The sequence below is a fragment of the Bufo bufo genome, chromosome 1, assembly GCF_905171765.1.
Source record: "Bufo bufo chromosome 1, aBufBuf1.1, whole genome shotgun sequence".
NCBI lineage: Eukaryota > Metazoa > Chordata > Amphibia > Anura > Bufonidae > Bufo > Bufo bufo.
Genome location: NC_053389.1, coordinates 602,777,747 through 602,794,451, shown reverse-complemented (window position 1 = coordinate 602,794,451; position 16,705 = coordinate 602,777,747). Strand labels below are relative to the sequence as shown.

The following is a 16,705-nucleotide window of genomic DNA, read 5'->3' as shown; positions in this document are numbered from 1 at the left end:
TTTGGACGTTCTTCATTTAGTGGTGTAGGATAGCGTCCTTTGCAAATGCTGCATGTGGCCTTTTTCTTACACTCCTTAGTAACATGGCCTTTTTTTAGACATCCGAAACACAGTTGGTTATACAGTACAAATTTTTTCTTTTCATCTGGGGACTTCTCTTTCACCTGTTGGCACTTGTGTGTGGAGTGGTTCTCTCCACAGCACATATACTTGAAGGTAGTCTGAAGATTTGTCGGTTCTGTCTCACTACTGATCCCAGTAGTGACTTTGAACTTGCTCTCGTAGGTATCTGGACCTTTAGCTGCTGTGTTGGTTGCAAAGCTAGTTGCTCTTGCACATGTTATCTCTCTTGCAGGCCTTTCTTCTAAGGATTTTAAGACGTAAGATGATGTTACTGGATTACATGCTATCCGTGCTTCCTTATTGACGAACTCAGAGAACTCTTTAAAACTTGGGAAGTTCTTGCCTAGATCTAACTGTTCAGTCACATAGCGATTCCATCTAGAAGCCACTTCTTCAGGTAGCTTAGTTAGCATCCTGTGGTTTTCTAGATAGTCGTTCAGTACTTCTATTTCTTGAACATGTGGGATGGCATTGCTGCATGCTTGCAGGAAGTCACCATACTTTTGGAGTCTGAAGTGTTCTTTAGGACCTATTTTAGGCCAGTTATTCAGTTTCTCTCTAAAGGCTCTTTGTACTAAGAAAGGATGACCATATCTTGCATTAAATTTTTCTCAAGCTTGCTTGTAGGCTTCTTCATCTTTTCTATAGAAGTTACCTTCAAGAACTTCCTTTGCTTCTCCACCAACATATCTCTGAAGGTAGAATAACTTGTCAACTGGACTTAAGCAATGATGCCCAATGATCATTTCAAAGCTTGCCTTCCACTCTATGAACTTCAGTACGTCACCTGAAAATACAGTAGGTTCCAGAAGGGGAAGTCTAGCGAGGACTGTTCTCTGTTGTCTTGCTGGGACAATGGTTGTAACATTCTCCTTACCGTTGCCATGACATCTAGGGATAGAATCACCTGGTTCTATTTTCTCACTTAGTTCTGAATTAGGTGAGTCTCTCTCTTCATCTTTTCCGGTAGATATAGAGGGTAAATTCACACACCTTTTTACTAACACTGGACTAGGCCTCTCTTTGTCTTTCTGAGCAGGGATGGAAGGATAATGACTTATTTCCTCACTAGATGCTGGAGATTTCCTTCCATTCTCCTGGGCATATGGAGGAAAATACGAGTCTGCTTCTTCACTTAGTACAGATTTGAACCTATGACTACTCTGATTCATATCCTCTTTGTGTACTCTGAGTCTGGCTTCTATGATCTCAACCTATTTTTGCCTTTCCAGACTTTTCAATTCAGCTTCCTTTTCAGCCACCAGTTGGTGCTGCGCCTCGATGGCAGCTTCCATCTCAATTTCTGCTCTCTTGACAGCAAGTTGTTCAGCTAATTCCTTTCTTTTAGCTGAAGTACTTGAGGACTCTGATATATGGGTGGCACTTCTGCTAGCGAAGGAAGTCACACTTGAGATTGTGGTTCCCCCTAAGGACCTAGCATAGTCTCTCATAAAAAGCTTGTTCATTCTACTTCTTGCTTTAACTTCATCATAGTTTTCTGCAGATGATAGTTCTCTCATGAGCTTTACCAAATCTTTAGTGACCGCAGTACATGTGTCCATGTTCCTTACAATATCCTGGGAAGGTGTCGTAAACGACCGCAGGTTGACATATGCTGCCATAAGCTCTTGTTTTAGCCTTCCACAAATGCCTCTAATGTATCATTTCCACTTATCATACATTAAGGCGAACTTTTTCTCTTTTAATGCTGCTTCTTGCTCCAAATCTTCCAGCATCTTTGGGGTCGGTTTTCTGGCACGTGATGTCATTTGTTTGGACTAGATTTGTTTGAGGAAATACTAGTGCTGCATTAGACTCTTCTAACTCAGACAGGTTCTTCTTGCTCTTCACTTTCTACCATATCTATCTTTGTAACAGTGGCATGGTAATACTAGGCTCAGACATTTTACTTTAAATGCTATAACAATCAATACGAATATTAAAGGACCTTTCACTTTATTTATTTTTTAATAGCGTTTATTTAACATTTTCAAAGGTAATACAACAATCCCATAGGGAAAAAATAACAATTCTGCAAAACAGGCACACACGTAAGCATGACCAGACAATTCCATCAATGTCATAACATACGACAGTAAGAGACATAAATGTATTTAGTTACAAAACATTCCTGTTGTCGTAAAAAAAAGGAAGGGAAATAGAGGTCTGCACACACTTACTCACATCCGCACACACAAACACACACTTGGGTGACACAGTCCCAACCAGTAATGGACCTCAAACTGTACCCTCCGCCTGCACCCACATACCCCAGATTTTGTCAAACCGACCAGGGGTCCCTCTTGCTTCATAGGTCAATTTGTACATCTGAAGATCATTGTTAATCAATTGTACCCATTGGTTTACCGTGGGACACTTGGGAGGTTTCCAGTTCAAGAGTATGTTCTTCCTACCATAGAACATTAAGAGTCGTAGCAGTATTCTACAATATTTGGAAGGAGTCGCATCAGCAACTAGCCCCAAAACACAAACAATAGGATCACAGATCCCTGGTAGACCCAGTTTAACATTAATGAAATTACACACCCCCTTCCAATAAATTTGTAAAGACGGACACGACCAAACCATGTGGAAAAAGGATCCTCTGTCACTTCCACACCTGTCGCATCCAGGATTTGGTATCTGCCGCATCTAATATAGACGCACCGGAGTCAGATATACCCTATGCATCCATTTGACCTGAATGAGTTGATCTCGAGAGCTCACAACAGATCTCCTCCACCCCAGACGCCATTCCTCCAAATGAGAGTCCTCCAACTCTGTGATATCCGCCGACCATCTAACAAATGATCGCTGGATAGGATCTTAATGATTTCACCATAAAAGGAAGAAATTGGTTTATATGGTTGTTTCCTCCTAGCTACCGATTCCAGAGGACCACACTCCAAGCTTAAGGGCAAGGAGTGGAACTGTTTCTCACACGCGTGTCTCAGTTGGAGGAACCGGTAAAAACTCGTCCAAGGTAACAGGAAATCCGACCGCAAACCCTCAAAGGAGCGAAAGACCCCATCCTGGAATAACTGCGTCAAATATTTAAGCCCCTTCCTAGGCCAAAATTCAAAATCTGGTAGGTGTAAAAGCTCAGGGAGATGTCTGTTACGCCATAGAGGGATATACAGAGACCAGATATCCCCTGCTTGAGTATCCATATGTGTATTCACAAACTTCGCCCAAGCTTCTATGACCGTCACCATAGCTTCTGTGTATCTCCCACTCATCAAAGTTCCACCTCCCCTGTAAACCAAATTCGTTAGAGCTTCATACGAACCAACCAACGCACCTTCCAGCACCACCGCCGGATTATTGAAATCTGCTCTAATCCACCAGGAAGCATACATCAGGCGTGTCGCTATATAATAGACATATAAGTCAGGAAGTTGCAAACCTCCCTGCAAGTAGGAGGCCTTCAACGTCTTCCTTGCTATCCTAGGGTTCCGATGACACCATAGGAATCGGGACATAACTTTATCTATGACATCAAAATGGGACTTCGGGACCCTCACTGGAGCCGCTCTATATACATATAACAGTTTCGGTAGCAGCACCATTTTGAAAATGTTGATCCTGCCTATTAAGGTCAAGGGGAGATTTTCCCATGCTTCCAACTTGCGTGTGACATATTCCATAGTGGGCCTCAGATTCAGATGGCAGAATTGCCGAGGGTCTCTATGTATGTGAATCCCCAAATAAAGAAAGCTGTCTACCACCTTCAAGGGGGATACCGGAGAGATATCTATCCCTTCCTCCATGTCCACTATACATAAACTCGATTTAGCCCAGTTCACCCGTAATCCTGAATACCTACCATATCCATTCACCACGTCTAGCAAGGTTTCTAAGGAGGGGCCAGGGTCGGCTAAGTACACCAACAGGTCATCCGCGTATAGCGAAACTTTCTCTTGTATCCCAGCTATCGTCCACCCCCATATCAAGGAGCTATTATTAATCAATTGAGTAAGAGGTTCCATTATCAGAGCGAACAACAACGGGGACAGGGGACAACCCTGCCTTGTACCTCTGTATAATTTAAATGGTCGGGAAAGAGAGCCATTTACTCTGATGCGCGCTGTAGGCGCCTGGTACAATAATTGGACCCATTGAATGAAGGAGGGAGGGAAGCCAAGGCGGGACATTGTCTCCTAAATAAAGTGCCACTCTACCGAGTCAAAGGCTTTCTCATTATCGAGAGATGCCAGGACTCTTGACCCCGCATTATCATGCCTGACCTGCAAGTTCGTAAATAACCTCCTAAGGTTGATATCAGTTGTTTTCCCGGGCATAAAGCCAGATTAGAATGGGTGTTCCACCTGTCTGGGTCAGTACTGGTGGTGAGGATCTCACCCGTCAATCACTATAGTGTGTCCAGAGAAGCCTGCAGTTCAGTTGCTCCTGGAAACCGCAATAGAGTTGTCCTTTAGAAAGCGCTTTCTCAGTCCAATGTATAATAAGGATTAAAGCCGGTATTTCATCAGGTCCAATTGCTCCTCACCAGACGCGTTTCGAAGCCTAACTGCCTTCTTCCTCAGTGGCTAATTTGGATCTGACTGACTAGCCGGCTATTTATCCATTATTTTTTTTTTTTTTTTTTTTTTCATCCAAAGGGCTCCTTATTGATCCCGAAATGGATCCCAAGAATCTGGATTTCACAGATACATTTACCATGTGTTGCGATATTGCTGCGGTATGTCTGCGGCTTTTGTGTAGACATGCGTTTTTTTATTATTAAATACTCATAAGTCCACCAGAAGTAATACATATATTCAATTCTTGTTGTAGTTGGTTATGTTTGGATCCTAGATACATAATTGCATCCAATAACATAACTTAGTAGAAACATATTTTGTTTATAAAATAAAAAGTCATAAATATAGAAAGAGCTTGATTAAGAACATATTAAATGGTAGGGAGCTTCAGTATTAGGTCTAAAAATATAAAATATATAAAATATACTTTAAATAATTCATATGATATATGGGGTATTCATCCATTGGAAGGTACATGCATATGTTTTTTATATATTGATCTCTTTTATTTTAGTTTTTATTTATTTTCATAATAATGTATATCTTGATTTTCTTAATAAACAGCAGGCTTGACCTGTGGGGCTCATCCTCTAAAATGTTCAGGCAGAGTGCACAGAAGAGTGGTCTAGATGGAATGGGGCTGGATATCTCCAGTCCAGGGGGGGTCATAGTGCTGCTAAACAGCCCGACCAGTACCCTCCATGGGCCAAAGACACCCAACCCATCACAGGAACCCAAAAATTTCCAACTCGGCATTCAGCCCAGCTGGGGCCAAACTGCCGAATTCGAAAATCTTCCTAGACTCTGCCCTGGACATTCGGGCAATGTGATTGCCCCCCCTCCAGTGACGCTCTATTTGTTCAAAGGCTGCAAAGGTTAGAGACTTAGGGTCTTGATTGTGTATCAGTTTAAAATGTTTTGAAAGTACATGTTTTTCATACCCTTTCTTGATATTATTTATATGCTCCGCTATCCTAATTTTTAAGGGTCTTTTAGTCCTGCCAATGTATTGTTTGGCACATGAGCATTCAATAATGTAGATTACATTAGAACTATTACAGGTGAGAAGATCTTTTATCTCAACTGAAAAGTTGTTTTGTGTTGAGGTCACTCGTATAGTCTTTATCGCAAAGGACGTATTTCTACAATTTATACAGCATCCACACCTGTAGAACCCACTCCTTTTTAACCATTTATTAATGGATCCAGTCTCTCTTGTCTGATTTTTAATCGATGGTGCTATCTTCAGACCCAGATTAGGGGCCTTTGTGTACACTATCTCCGGTATTGATGGGATTAGAGGGCCTACAATTTTGTCTTTTTGAATAAGATGCCAATTATTTTTAATACTTTGCTCTATTTTCTTGTGTTGTGCATTATAAGGCAGTATTATGCGGAATTTATTGTCATCATCGGGTTTATCATCTTTCTTCTGTTTAGTTTCAAAAAACATTTTTCTATCCATTTTTCTCACTTTGCAAAGGGCATTTTCGACAACTGTCTCGGGATATTCCTTTTCTAGAAATTTATTCTTCATAATGACAGCTTCATCCTCAAATTCTGTCTGATTTGTGCAGTTCCTCTTTATTCTACGGAACTGCCCTGTGGGTATATTCAGTAGCCAAGAGGGCAAATGACAGCTAGAGAAGAGGATGAAGCTGTTCTTAGCTACCTCTTTCTGGAAAGTAGTACAAATAAATTGTTCCATCTGGGTAGTGATCCGAATATCTAAGAATTCTGTGTATTCTTGATTAATATTAGAGGAAAATTTAAGATTAAATTGATTTCTATTGATTTCTTCTAAGAAGGTGTGGAGGCTAGATATATCTCCCTGCCAGACAAAAATAATATCATCAATGTAGCGCTGCCAGAGCACCAGATCCGACCCCAGCCTGGGCAAAATGGTCTCCTGTTCCCATTGGGCCATAAATAGATTGGCATAGCTGGGGGCGAACCTGGTGCCCATGGCAGTGCCACGAGTCTGGAGGTAATAAGCCCCCTCAAAAAAGAAATAATTATGCGTTTTTGAGGGGGCTTATTACCTCCAGACTCGTGGCACTGCCATGGGCACCAGGTTCGCCCCCAGCTATGCCAATCTATTTATGGCCCAATGGGAACAGGAGACCATTTTGCCCAGGCTGGGGTCGGATCTGGTGCTCTGGCAGCGCTACATTGATGATATTATTTTTGTCTGGCAGGGAGATATATCTAGCCTCCACACCTTCTTAGAAGAAATCAATAGAAATCAATTTAATCTTAAATTTTCCTCTAATATTAATCAAGAATACACAGAATTCTTAGATATTCGGATCACTACCCAGATGGAACAATTTATTTGTACTACTTTCCAGAAAGAGGTAGCTAAGAACAGCTTCATCCTCTTCTCTAGCTGTCATTTGCCCTCTTGGCTACTGAATATACCCACAGGGCAGTTCCGTAGAATAAAGAGGAACTGCACAAATCAGACAGAATTTGAGGATGAAGCTGTCATTATGAAGAATAAATTTCTAGAAAAGGAATATCCCGAGACAGTTGTCGAAAATGCCCTTTGCAAAGTGAGAAAAATGGATAGAAAAATGTTTTTTGAAACTAAACAGAAGAAAGATGATAAACCCGATGATGACAATAAATTCCGCATAATACTGCCTTATAATGCACAACACAAGAAAATAGAGCAAAGTATTAAAAATAATTGGCATCTTATTCAAAAAGACAAAATTGTAGGCCCTCTAATCCCATCAATACCGGAGATAGTGTACACAAAGGCCCCTAATCTGGGTCTGAAGATAGCACCATCGATTAAAAATCAGACAAGAGAGACCGGATCCATTAATAAATGGTTAAAAAGGAGTGGGTTCTACAGGTGTGGATGCTGTATAAATTGTAGAAATACGTCCTTTGCGAAAAAGACTATACGAGTGACCTCAACACAAAACAACTTTTCAGTTGAGATAAAAGATCTTCTCACCTGTAATAGTTCTAATGTAATCTACATTATTGAATGCTCATGTGCCAAACAATACATTGGCAGGACTAAAAGACCCTTAAAAATTAGGATAGCGGAGCATATAAATAATATCAAGAAAGGGTATGAAAAACATGTACTTTCAAAACATTTTAAACTGATACACAATCAAGACCCTAAGTCTCTAACCTTTGCAGCCTTTGAACAAATAGAGCGTCACTGGAGGGGGGGCAATCATATTGCCCGAATGTCCAGGGCAGAGTCTAGGAAGATTTTCGAATTCGGCAGTTTGGCCCCAGCTGGGCTGAATGCCGAGTTGGAAATTTTTGGGTTCCTGTGATGGGTTGGGTGTCTTTGGCCCATGGAGGGTACTGGTCGGGCTGTTTAGCAGCACTATGACCCCCCCTGGACTGGAGATATCCAGCCCCATTCCATCTAGACCACTCTTCTGTGCACTCTGCCTGAACATTTTAGAGGATGAGCCCCACAGGTCAAGCCTGCTGTTTATTAAGAAAATCAAGATATACATTATTATGAAAATAAATAAAAACTAAAATAAAAGAGATCAATATATAAAAAACATATGCATGTACCTTCCAATGGATGAATACCCCATATATCATATGAATTATTTAAAGTATATTTTATATATTTTATATTTTTAGACCTAATACTGAAGCTCCCTACCATTTAATATGTTCTTAATCAAGCTCTTTCTATATTTATGACTTTTTATTTTATAAACAAAATATGTTTCTACTAAGTTATGTTATTGGATGCAATTATGTATCTAGGATCCAAACATAACCAACTACAACAAGAATTGAATATATGTATTACTTCTGGTGGACTTATGAGTATTTAATAATAAAAAAACGCATGTCTACACAAAAGCCGCAGACATACCGCAGCAATATCGCAACACATGGTAAATGTATCTGTGAAATCCAGATTCTTGGGATCCATTTCGGGATCAATAAGGAGCCCTTTGGATGAAAAAAAAAAAAAAAAAAAAAATAATGGATAAATAGCCGGCTAGTCAGTCAGATCCAAATTAGCCACTGAGGAAGAAGGCAGTTAGGCTTCGAAACGCGTCTGGTGAGGAGCAATTGGACCTGATGAAATACCGGCTTTAATCCTTATTATACATTGGACTGAGAAAGCGCTTTCTAAAGGACAACTCTATTGCGGTTTCCAGGAGCAACTGAACTGCAGGCTTCTCTGGACACACTATAGTGATTGACGGGTGAGATCCTCACCACCAGTACTGACCCAGACAGGTGGAACACCCATTCTAATCAGAGAAACCTGACGCAGCTCTGCAGTGTGTTACAACGAAGCACCTCCGTCCACAGTCGGGTGGACATACCATTGCTAGTAGACAAACCTAGCAGATTTTGATTGCGCTATTGTAAGACAAGTTCACCCCGGATCTCTACCACGTGGGACGCCACGGTGAGAGCAGGACTGTACGTGAGTAATCTGGTGCTGTTGCACAAGTATCGGCACATTACTGTGGATACATCTATATTACTGCTCAATTATCTTGCCACATTTGTTGCGGCTGACTCTGTTGAAATCTATTACACTCCTGGGAAATTGCGCGGATCAAGCCGATTCCCAGGCTATATGCTCCAACAGTAAAAGACTGTTTTCTAGGAATACAACCATCAGTGGGATGCAACAAGTTATCTATCAATATTGATTCTCCAGAGACTTATTATATATATTCACTAATTAATTGTACACTATATATATTTATTCAATACATTTATCTTATAGGTATCTCACTATATGCACTATATGTTAATATTTTATGCCATGCATTATCACTACTATTTTTGATATTCACATTTTTTATTGTTCATTTATTTATTTAATTATATATTCTGGAGATATATCTGCTGCACCACTGTTCTAGATAACAGAATTATATTAGCTCTTTCATATATACCGGACTGGTTTTTCAGTTTCTATTAGCTATAACAGTGGATCAATTGCCATTTTAATATATATTTTATGTGAGTTTTAAATATTTTGAATTGGGGACACAGCTCCGGTTTAGGTTTCATTACCCATTGCGTATGGTTATATTATTATCACTATCCATCCGCTTTGATACTGTCATAAATAAACTAATAAATTGATATATAACATATTGTTTGAGTCGCTTTGCCTATCTTGTGAACTGGATATATGAGTGCCCATTCTATTTTTATTACTATTGTTCTCTGGTGATTGGGTACAACACCTGTTTGGTGCACCTGGCCATCTTAAATCGGAGGTGAGCCGTCCTTAACCCTTTGTTCCAATAAAGCCAGATTGGTCAGGGTCAATAATGGATAAGACTACCTTACTAAGCCTTTTGGCCAGGATTTTAGCTAAGATCTTGGCATCAGTGTTCAGTAGGGAAATAGGTCTATATGATGCACAGTGGTCCGGAGACTTCCCAGCTTTATGAATTACCACAATGGTAGCCTCTCCAAAGGATAATGGCAACCCACCGGAGTCATATGCATAATTAAAAAGATTCAGTAGACGTGTAGAGTGCAACTCAACATCTAATCTGTACCATTCCACTGGGAACCCATCCGGACCAGGTGATGACCTTTCACTTTAAATGCAATATTGACAAATGCAAAAATAAATGACTTTCACTTTAAATCCAATAGCAATAGATACAGACAATACATGACTTTCACTTTAAATATTTTAGAGTCTGTGTACTACAAACTGTCCTTTGTTTTACTTTAAAGTCTCTTATTTCTGAACACAAAAAATGTCTCTTTATGCCAAAACCTATGTGCAATGATAAGTAATAAAAGGAAAGCTCTGACCTTATTCTGAAGAGCAGGAACAAATGTTAGTCTTAAAGGAGACGTGTCTTTTCTTGCTGTGTTGCGATGATTGCACTGACTTGCGATGTTCTGCGATGACTTGCGATGCTCCGTGCAGACTTGCGATGCTCTGTACAGACTTGCGATGCTCTGCTTTGTGATGACTTGCGATGCGCTGGCTTGGATACGCTGCTTGCAATGTTCTGTGCTGACTTGCAATTCTTTGTGCTGACATGCGATGCGCTGGCTTGGATACGCTGCTGCAGGCTTTAGGCCTAGAGGCGGGAAATTAGCTGGCTGCAGTACATGGCCTCTTCGTGGATAGCGGTGCGGGCACTCTAGCTCTGGACTTTGGCCTCCCACCATGTGTCTCTTTTTCTCTCTAGGGATCGCAGGAGGGTTGGCACTCTTTCTCTGACTATTTTGCCTTCGCCGTTCTGCCACTTTAAAAGTCGGCTGCAGTTTGACTAATGCACACGTTCTATGGCCTCTATGGTGGTGTCTTTGCTTGCTCACCCAGGGAACAGCTCCGCTGCTCTAATGCGCTCTTTACTGTGCAAGTTGAGGAGTGCTATAGCTTCGCCCTCTGACGGTAATAGTTTCAATGTGGCAGGCGCAGCGCTATGAAGTGTCTTTTGCACTGTGGCATTAGAAGAATTTTGATATCCCTAACCTTTTAGTCCAACCAGACTATTACTCTGTAATTCCTCTAGCGCTGTTCTATGGAAACAGTAGGTGTAAAGAGCACACCAAATGCTTGAAATAACTTCTTTATTAACTTCAACTTTTCTTCATATATAACACTGCCGCCTCTGAAGCAGATAGTCCATGTACATAACATGTGTTGAATAAAGTATCCCAAAATGGCAGTATGCATAAGATGGTGGTTCAACTGTTCAATCTTGTTATTCAACATAACATGGTGGATATATTTTTCTCTTCAGTATCTGTACTCTCACTTTAAGTTATTTAAGCACGTTATGATCTCTCTGAGAGGTATATCTGAGGTTTAACCAATAGTTCTACTTGCTCAACCTGGTTTGCAGTTTGCTCTATACAATTGTTTTGAGCAGTTTGTTCTATATAATTGCTTTGAGCAGTTTGCAGATTGCAATTTGGTCGCAATTTGGTGGAACTGTAAGTAAATATACATAACTGGTTCAGTTCTAATCACAATACTAACAATAGGAGCATTATATGTGATTAGAACTGTATACTGAACCAGTTATGTATGTTTACTTACAGTTCCACCAAATTGTTCTAAATACCTATTTTGGCCTCTTGTTCCCATAAAACTGAACTATGACTGGAACTGTGTGTCTGTTCAGCTCCTCTCTCTGGTGAATAATGATTCCAGCTAGGGGATTTCCCACACAGGCTGTGTGTAAGGCTGGCTGTGATTGGTCAAGACTCCTGCTCAGTGTGAGGCTGGCTATGATTGGTCAAGACTTCTGGGCAGTAACAACAGTTTAACTCTATGCTTTCTGTTGTTTCTGCTGTGTCATTGAGCTTACCTTACATTCATGAATAATGAATCTTAAAGGCATATTATATTTTCTGCTTCTGTGAACACAATATATAACTGTTACATGACATCCAAAAAACATGAAGTCCCAGTAAATAACTTTTGTCTTTAACATATAAACATAGAAACTGTATTAAGGTTATTAGCAGGTTTAGCTGTATACACATATAAGCCGTATTAGCAACCTAGGACAGGTCTTAGCTGGCCAGCTACAGGCTGCACTATGCAAATATCATAGTTTCTGTAACACAAATATCTTAGTTTATTTAAGACATTTTGCAGAACAGTTTCTTTTGCTCTGGTGTATCGACTGGCAGCATGCTATCATCTGGGACAATAGAGTTCAATACAGTATTTTCCAAATAATAATTATAGAGGTTGTTTACAATCCTCTGGATCAACTTTCAGGATAACAGGCTGAACTGGATGGACAGATGTTTTTTTCAGCCTTATAAACTATGTTACTAATCCTATGTACGCTAACTAATTCCAAGCCAAAATATATAACCCTAAAACACGGGGAGTTTTGTGCCTGGCAAACCAGTTTTCTTTAGACTATAAAATCAGCAAATGCATACATAGAACATTTCATTACAATGTTAAAGGGAATGTGTGATCAGAAAATGACATTGTTTAAATCAAGTTTTTATGTTAAATATATTTTCAAATAATTTTTGATGATGTTATTTTTAATTTTCCATGTCACTACCTATATATAAAAAAATGCTGAAATCCTGCAGTCCTCACACTGGCCACTAAGCCTAATATTTAGGCAACACTTCTTGGTCTGTGCAGATTACTTTTTAGCAGTCATCTCATTATCATAAGAGGCAGGATTACAATGACAGATATAACCTCCTATATATAGATAACAAAGGATCCCCCATTCACAATGGGTGGTTGTTAAAGTTTATCTTCTGCCTCCTGACCTCTGCACAGGTCACAGAGCATGCCTAGAAAACACCCCATAGAAGTCAATGAGGTCCATGGTGGCTGCTGTAAAGCATCTCTCTAACTGCTATCAAGAATAGCTCAGGCAAGATGGACAGACTTCATCATCATATTCATGAAATAGAATTAAAAAATAAAATAAAAACAGATTAGAAGAAAAGGATATGTGTCGCAATCTGGTTTTAATTGGCAGAAAAAATGATTAAAGAGGACCTGTCACCACTCCTGACATGTCTGTTGTAGTAACTACTTGCATTCCCCATGTATTAACAATTCTGGAGCGTCTATTACTATGACTCTATGTTGTGCCATTCCTTTATTATTTTTACTAGAAGCTATGAATGAATTGCTAGCAGTCTGCAGTAAGGGTACAGAGGGGAGGTAACCAGTTGGGGGGGTGTACCTGCACAGTCTTACTCTATCCATTCAGTGCTGCCATTGTCAAACTGTGTTACCACCCCTCTGTACCCTTACTGCAGACTGTTAGCAATTCATTCATAACTTCTAGTAGAAATAATAAAGGAACGGCACAACATAAAGCCATAAGAATAGATGCTCCAGAATTGTTATTACATGGGGAATGCATGAAGCTATTAAGCCAGGCATGTCAGGAGTGGTGACAGGTCCTCTTTAAGTATTCTTTTTAGGCAGCCCCGGGCAGCACTCCAGATATTTACACATAGACCCTTCATCTGAGCTACTGAACACAATAATGACTGGACCACTGTAATACAGCAAGCAGCTTCTGAAATACTGGCTGAGTCTTGCCCAAGTGGAAAATTGAATGTCTTTCTAACCGTGTGTTACCTCAGCTCGCAGGTTACACAGGGCTCATAAAATGTTCTACTATTGCAACATAAATATTTATTCACCGTTGGAAAAATAAACCATTTATGCAGTGAAGGACATTGGTATTAACCGTCTTTTATTTCCTCTTGTTTTTCAGATGTCGTCCATATCAGTTCCTGGAAGCGGAGGTATGATTTTTCATTTTCAGCCTTTTATGGACAGTATAAAGTAAGGAGTATCCATGCACTGATATATATTAGGATAGTCTATCTATGTTGCTTGCCAGATTGGTTCTTAGGTGATCTGGAAGGAATAGGAATTCACCTTGTTGAAAGGTAAATTTTTTCACTCTGCTTTGTTATTATATTTTGTCATGCCTTCATTTTAGTTATTATATTAATCTCAATAAAATATTAGTTACATTAACTCCTTAATGTTCAGATTTCCAGTGTCTGCTGAGGTGTTTATGGTAACTTGTAAATGAGATGGGCTACAAGGAAAGCTATGGGAGAGTAACACAGTAACATACAGTAGTTTGTAAGGCTTAAAAAAGATATTTCTCCATCCAGTTCGGCCTGTTATCCTGCAAGTTGATCCAGAGGAAGGCAAAAAAAAAATGTGAAATAGAAGACAATTTTCCCCACTTAAGGAGAAAAAAATTCATTCCCGACTCCAATAAGGCAATCAGAATAACTCCCTGGATCAACGACCCCTCTCTAGTAGCTATAGCCTGTAATATTATTAAGCTCCAGAAATACATCCAGGCCCCTCTTGAATTCTTTTATTGTACTCACCATCACCACCTCCTCAGGCAGAGAGTTCCATAGTCTCTCTGCTCTTACCGTAAAGAATCCTCTCCTATGTTTGTGTACAAACCTTCTTTCCTCCAGACGCAGAGGATGTCCCCTCATCACAGTTACAGTCCTGGGGATAAATAGATGATGGGATAGATCTCTGTACTGACCCCTGATATATTTATACATAGCTATTAGATCTTCCCTTAGTCTTCTTTTTTCTAAAGTGAATAACCGTAATTTTGATAATTTCAGGGTACTGTAGTCCATCCATTCCAGTTATTACTTTAGTTGCCCTCCTTTGAACCCTCTCCAGCTCTGCTATGTCTGCCTTGTTCACAGGAGCCCAGAACTGTACACAGTACTCCACGTGTGGTCTGACTAGTGATTTGTAAAGTGGTAGGACTATGTTCTCATCACAGGCATCTATGCCCCTTTTGATGCAACCTATTATCTTATTGGCCTTGGCAGCAGCTGCCTGACATTTTACCATTTAGTATGTACTGGTGACTTGCATTATTCCTTCCCATGTGCATAACCTTACATTTATCAGTATGAAACCTCATCTACCACTTCTTACTGGTCTTGGCAAAAGCCGCCTGACACTGATTGCTACTGTCAACTAAAATTCCTAGTAATGGTCCTTTTACATGGTCCAATGATTGGCAGATTATCGGAGATGAGTCTGGTCTGTGTAAAAGATGTCAGCGATCATCTGATGAACAATGAAATGCTCATTCATCATGTCATTCTGCTGGCACCAAAAACTCTCATTTCTGTGCAGCAAACACCCTGCCAGATCAGTTAAACGCAGATGTAAAAGAAGTCTAATATTCAGATTTCCAGTGGCTGCCCTATTTTGTCAAATAAATTGGTAGTAGCATAGTTGCGTTCGTTCATCCTCATACAGAGGTGATAATTGCTGCTTGTAAATGGGCAATGACTGTACGTTGCTCTGTGTATCAGTGCTAGAATTTCTTGACAACCGTAAGTAAAAATTTGAAATGACATGCAAAGTATATCACATACCATAAATACTTTGAATCACCCCTTTTATATTGCAATGTACTTTTGTTTTGTTTTTTCTTTTTCTAAGATGAAATGTTTAGCATTGCTGATATAATTGCAAAGAAACGTGACGGATTGAAACTGTCCCCACAAGAGATTCGACATGTGGTAAAAGCAACAACAACTGGCCAAGCTCAGGATTGTCAGCTAGGTAACGGATCAATACAAAGTGTTAATGGAAATATATCTGTGGTATATAGTTCTCTCTTAAGACCTTATACAACTCCAAAAAATTCCCCGTTAAATTTGGAGGCATCCACACAGTACAAATAATTTAGGATATGGCTACACTGTGACATGTAGTCACATGACATAGGATCTTAGGGGTGCGCTACTACATACCACCTAATGTTATTAAATGTGGTCGCAACAATGCAACCTGCTGGATTTTTGTGTGACTGCCTTCACTATCATTAGCTGCAACTGGCAGAGGGTGATAAGCCTAGGTCAGGATTTAGAGAATACGATATCTCATTATGGAGAGCGCCTAAACGGTGTGCAGAGTCTTATATCCCAGGCAATGCTCCTTTGAAATTCTGGGAAGAGGGAATTTGTAAAGTAAGGCAGATGTAAGGCAGCTATCCTATAAGTCAATGTCTGACCTTTTTAAACAGGCCTTGAAACGTGACTTGATAATAATTAAGCCAGCATCTCTTCTGCAGACAGCTGTTTCGGGATGATTACCCCTAAACAAATGGCTCAAATAAAGTGATAAATCCCCCCATACAGCTCTAAGTCTGTCTCATACAGTGTATTATATATGGATGAAGCCACCACTAGGAAAAGCTAAATTAGAATTTTTTTTATTCTGCTTTGTGGCAAATCTATAAAGTTACAGAATATTAAGGTAGTGTATCTTTCAATGAGAAAGTGATATAGAGCATCATAAGTTGCATGCTCTACTATTTCTTGCTTATAGAGCAACCCATACATAAAGGAGTTTTCCGAGACATTATAACCTCAAGATAGGTTTTCAGTATCTGATTGGACCTCCAGCGATCAGCTGTTTGAGAAGGCACCAGTGCTTGCAGCCCTTTTAAGGTGATGTGGACTCCATGCTCTGTTCAGCAAATTCTGGAAAATTAAAGGATAAAACAAAAATGGATAAA

The 16,705-nt window shown here is 39.9% G+C and overlaps 1 protein-coding gene across 1 annotated transcript in view; it reads left to right on the top strand.

The window, feature by feature from the left end:
• LOC120985553 (thymidine phosphorylase) overlaps positions 1 to 16,705 on the top strand; it is a 92,519-nt gene that overhangs the window by 40,914 nt on the left and 34,900 nt on the right. Inside the window, exons 2-3 of the mRNA XM_040413560.1 lie at positions 13,892 to 13,922; positions 15,625 to 15,747. Coding sequence (XP_040269494.1) covers positions 13,892 to 13,922; positions 15,625 to 15,747 — 154 coding nt within the window. The remainder of the gene's footprint in view (positions 1 to 13,891; positions 13,923 to 15,624; positions 15,748 to 16,705) is intronic.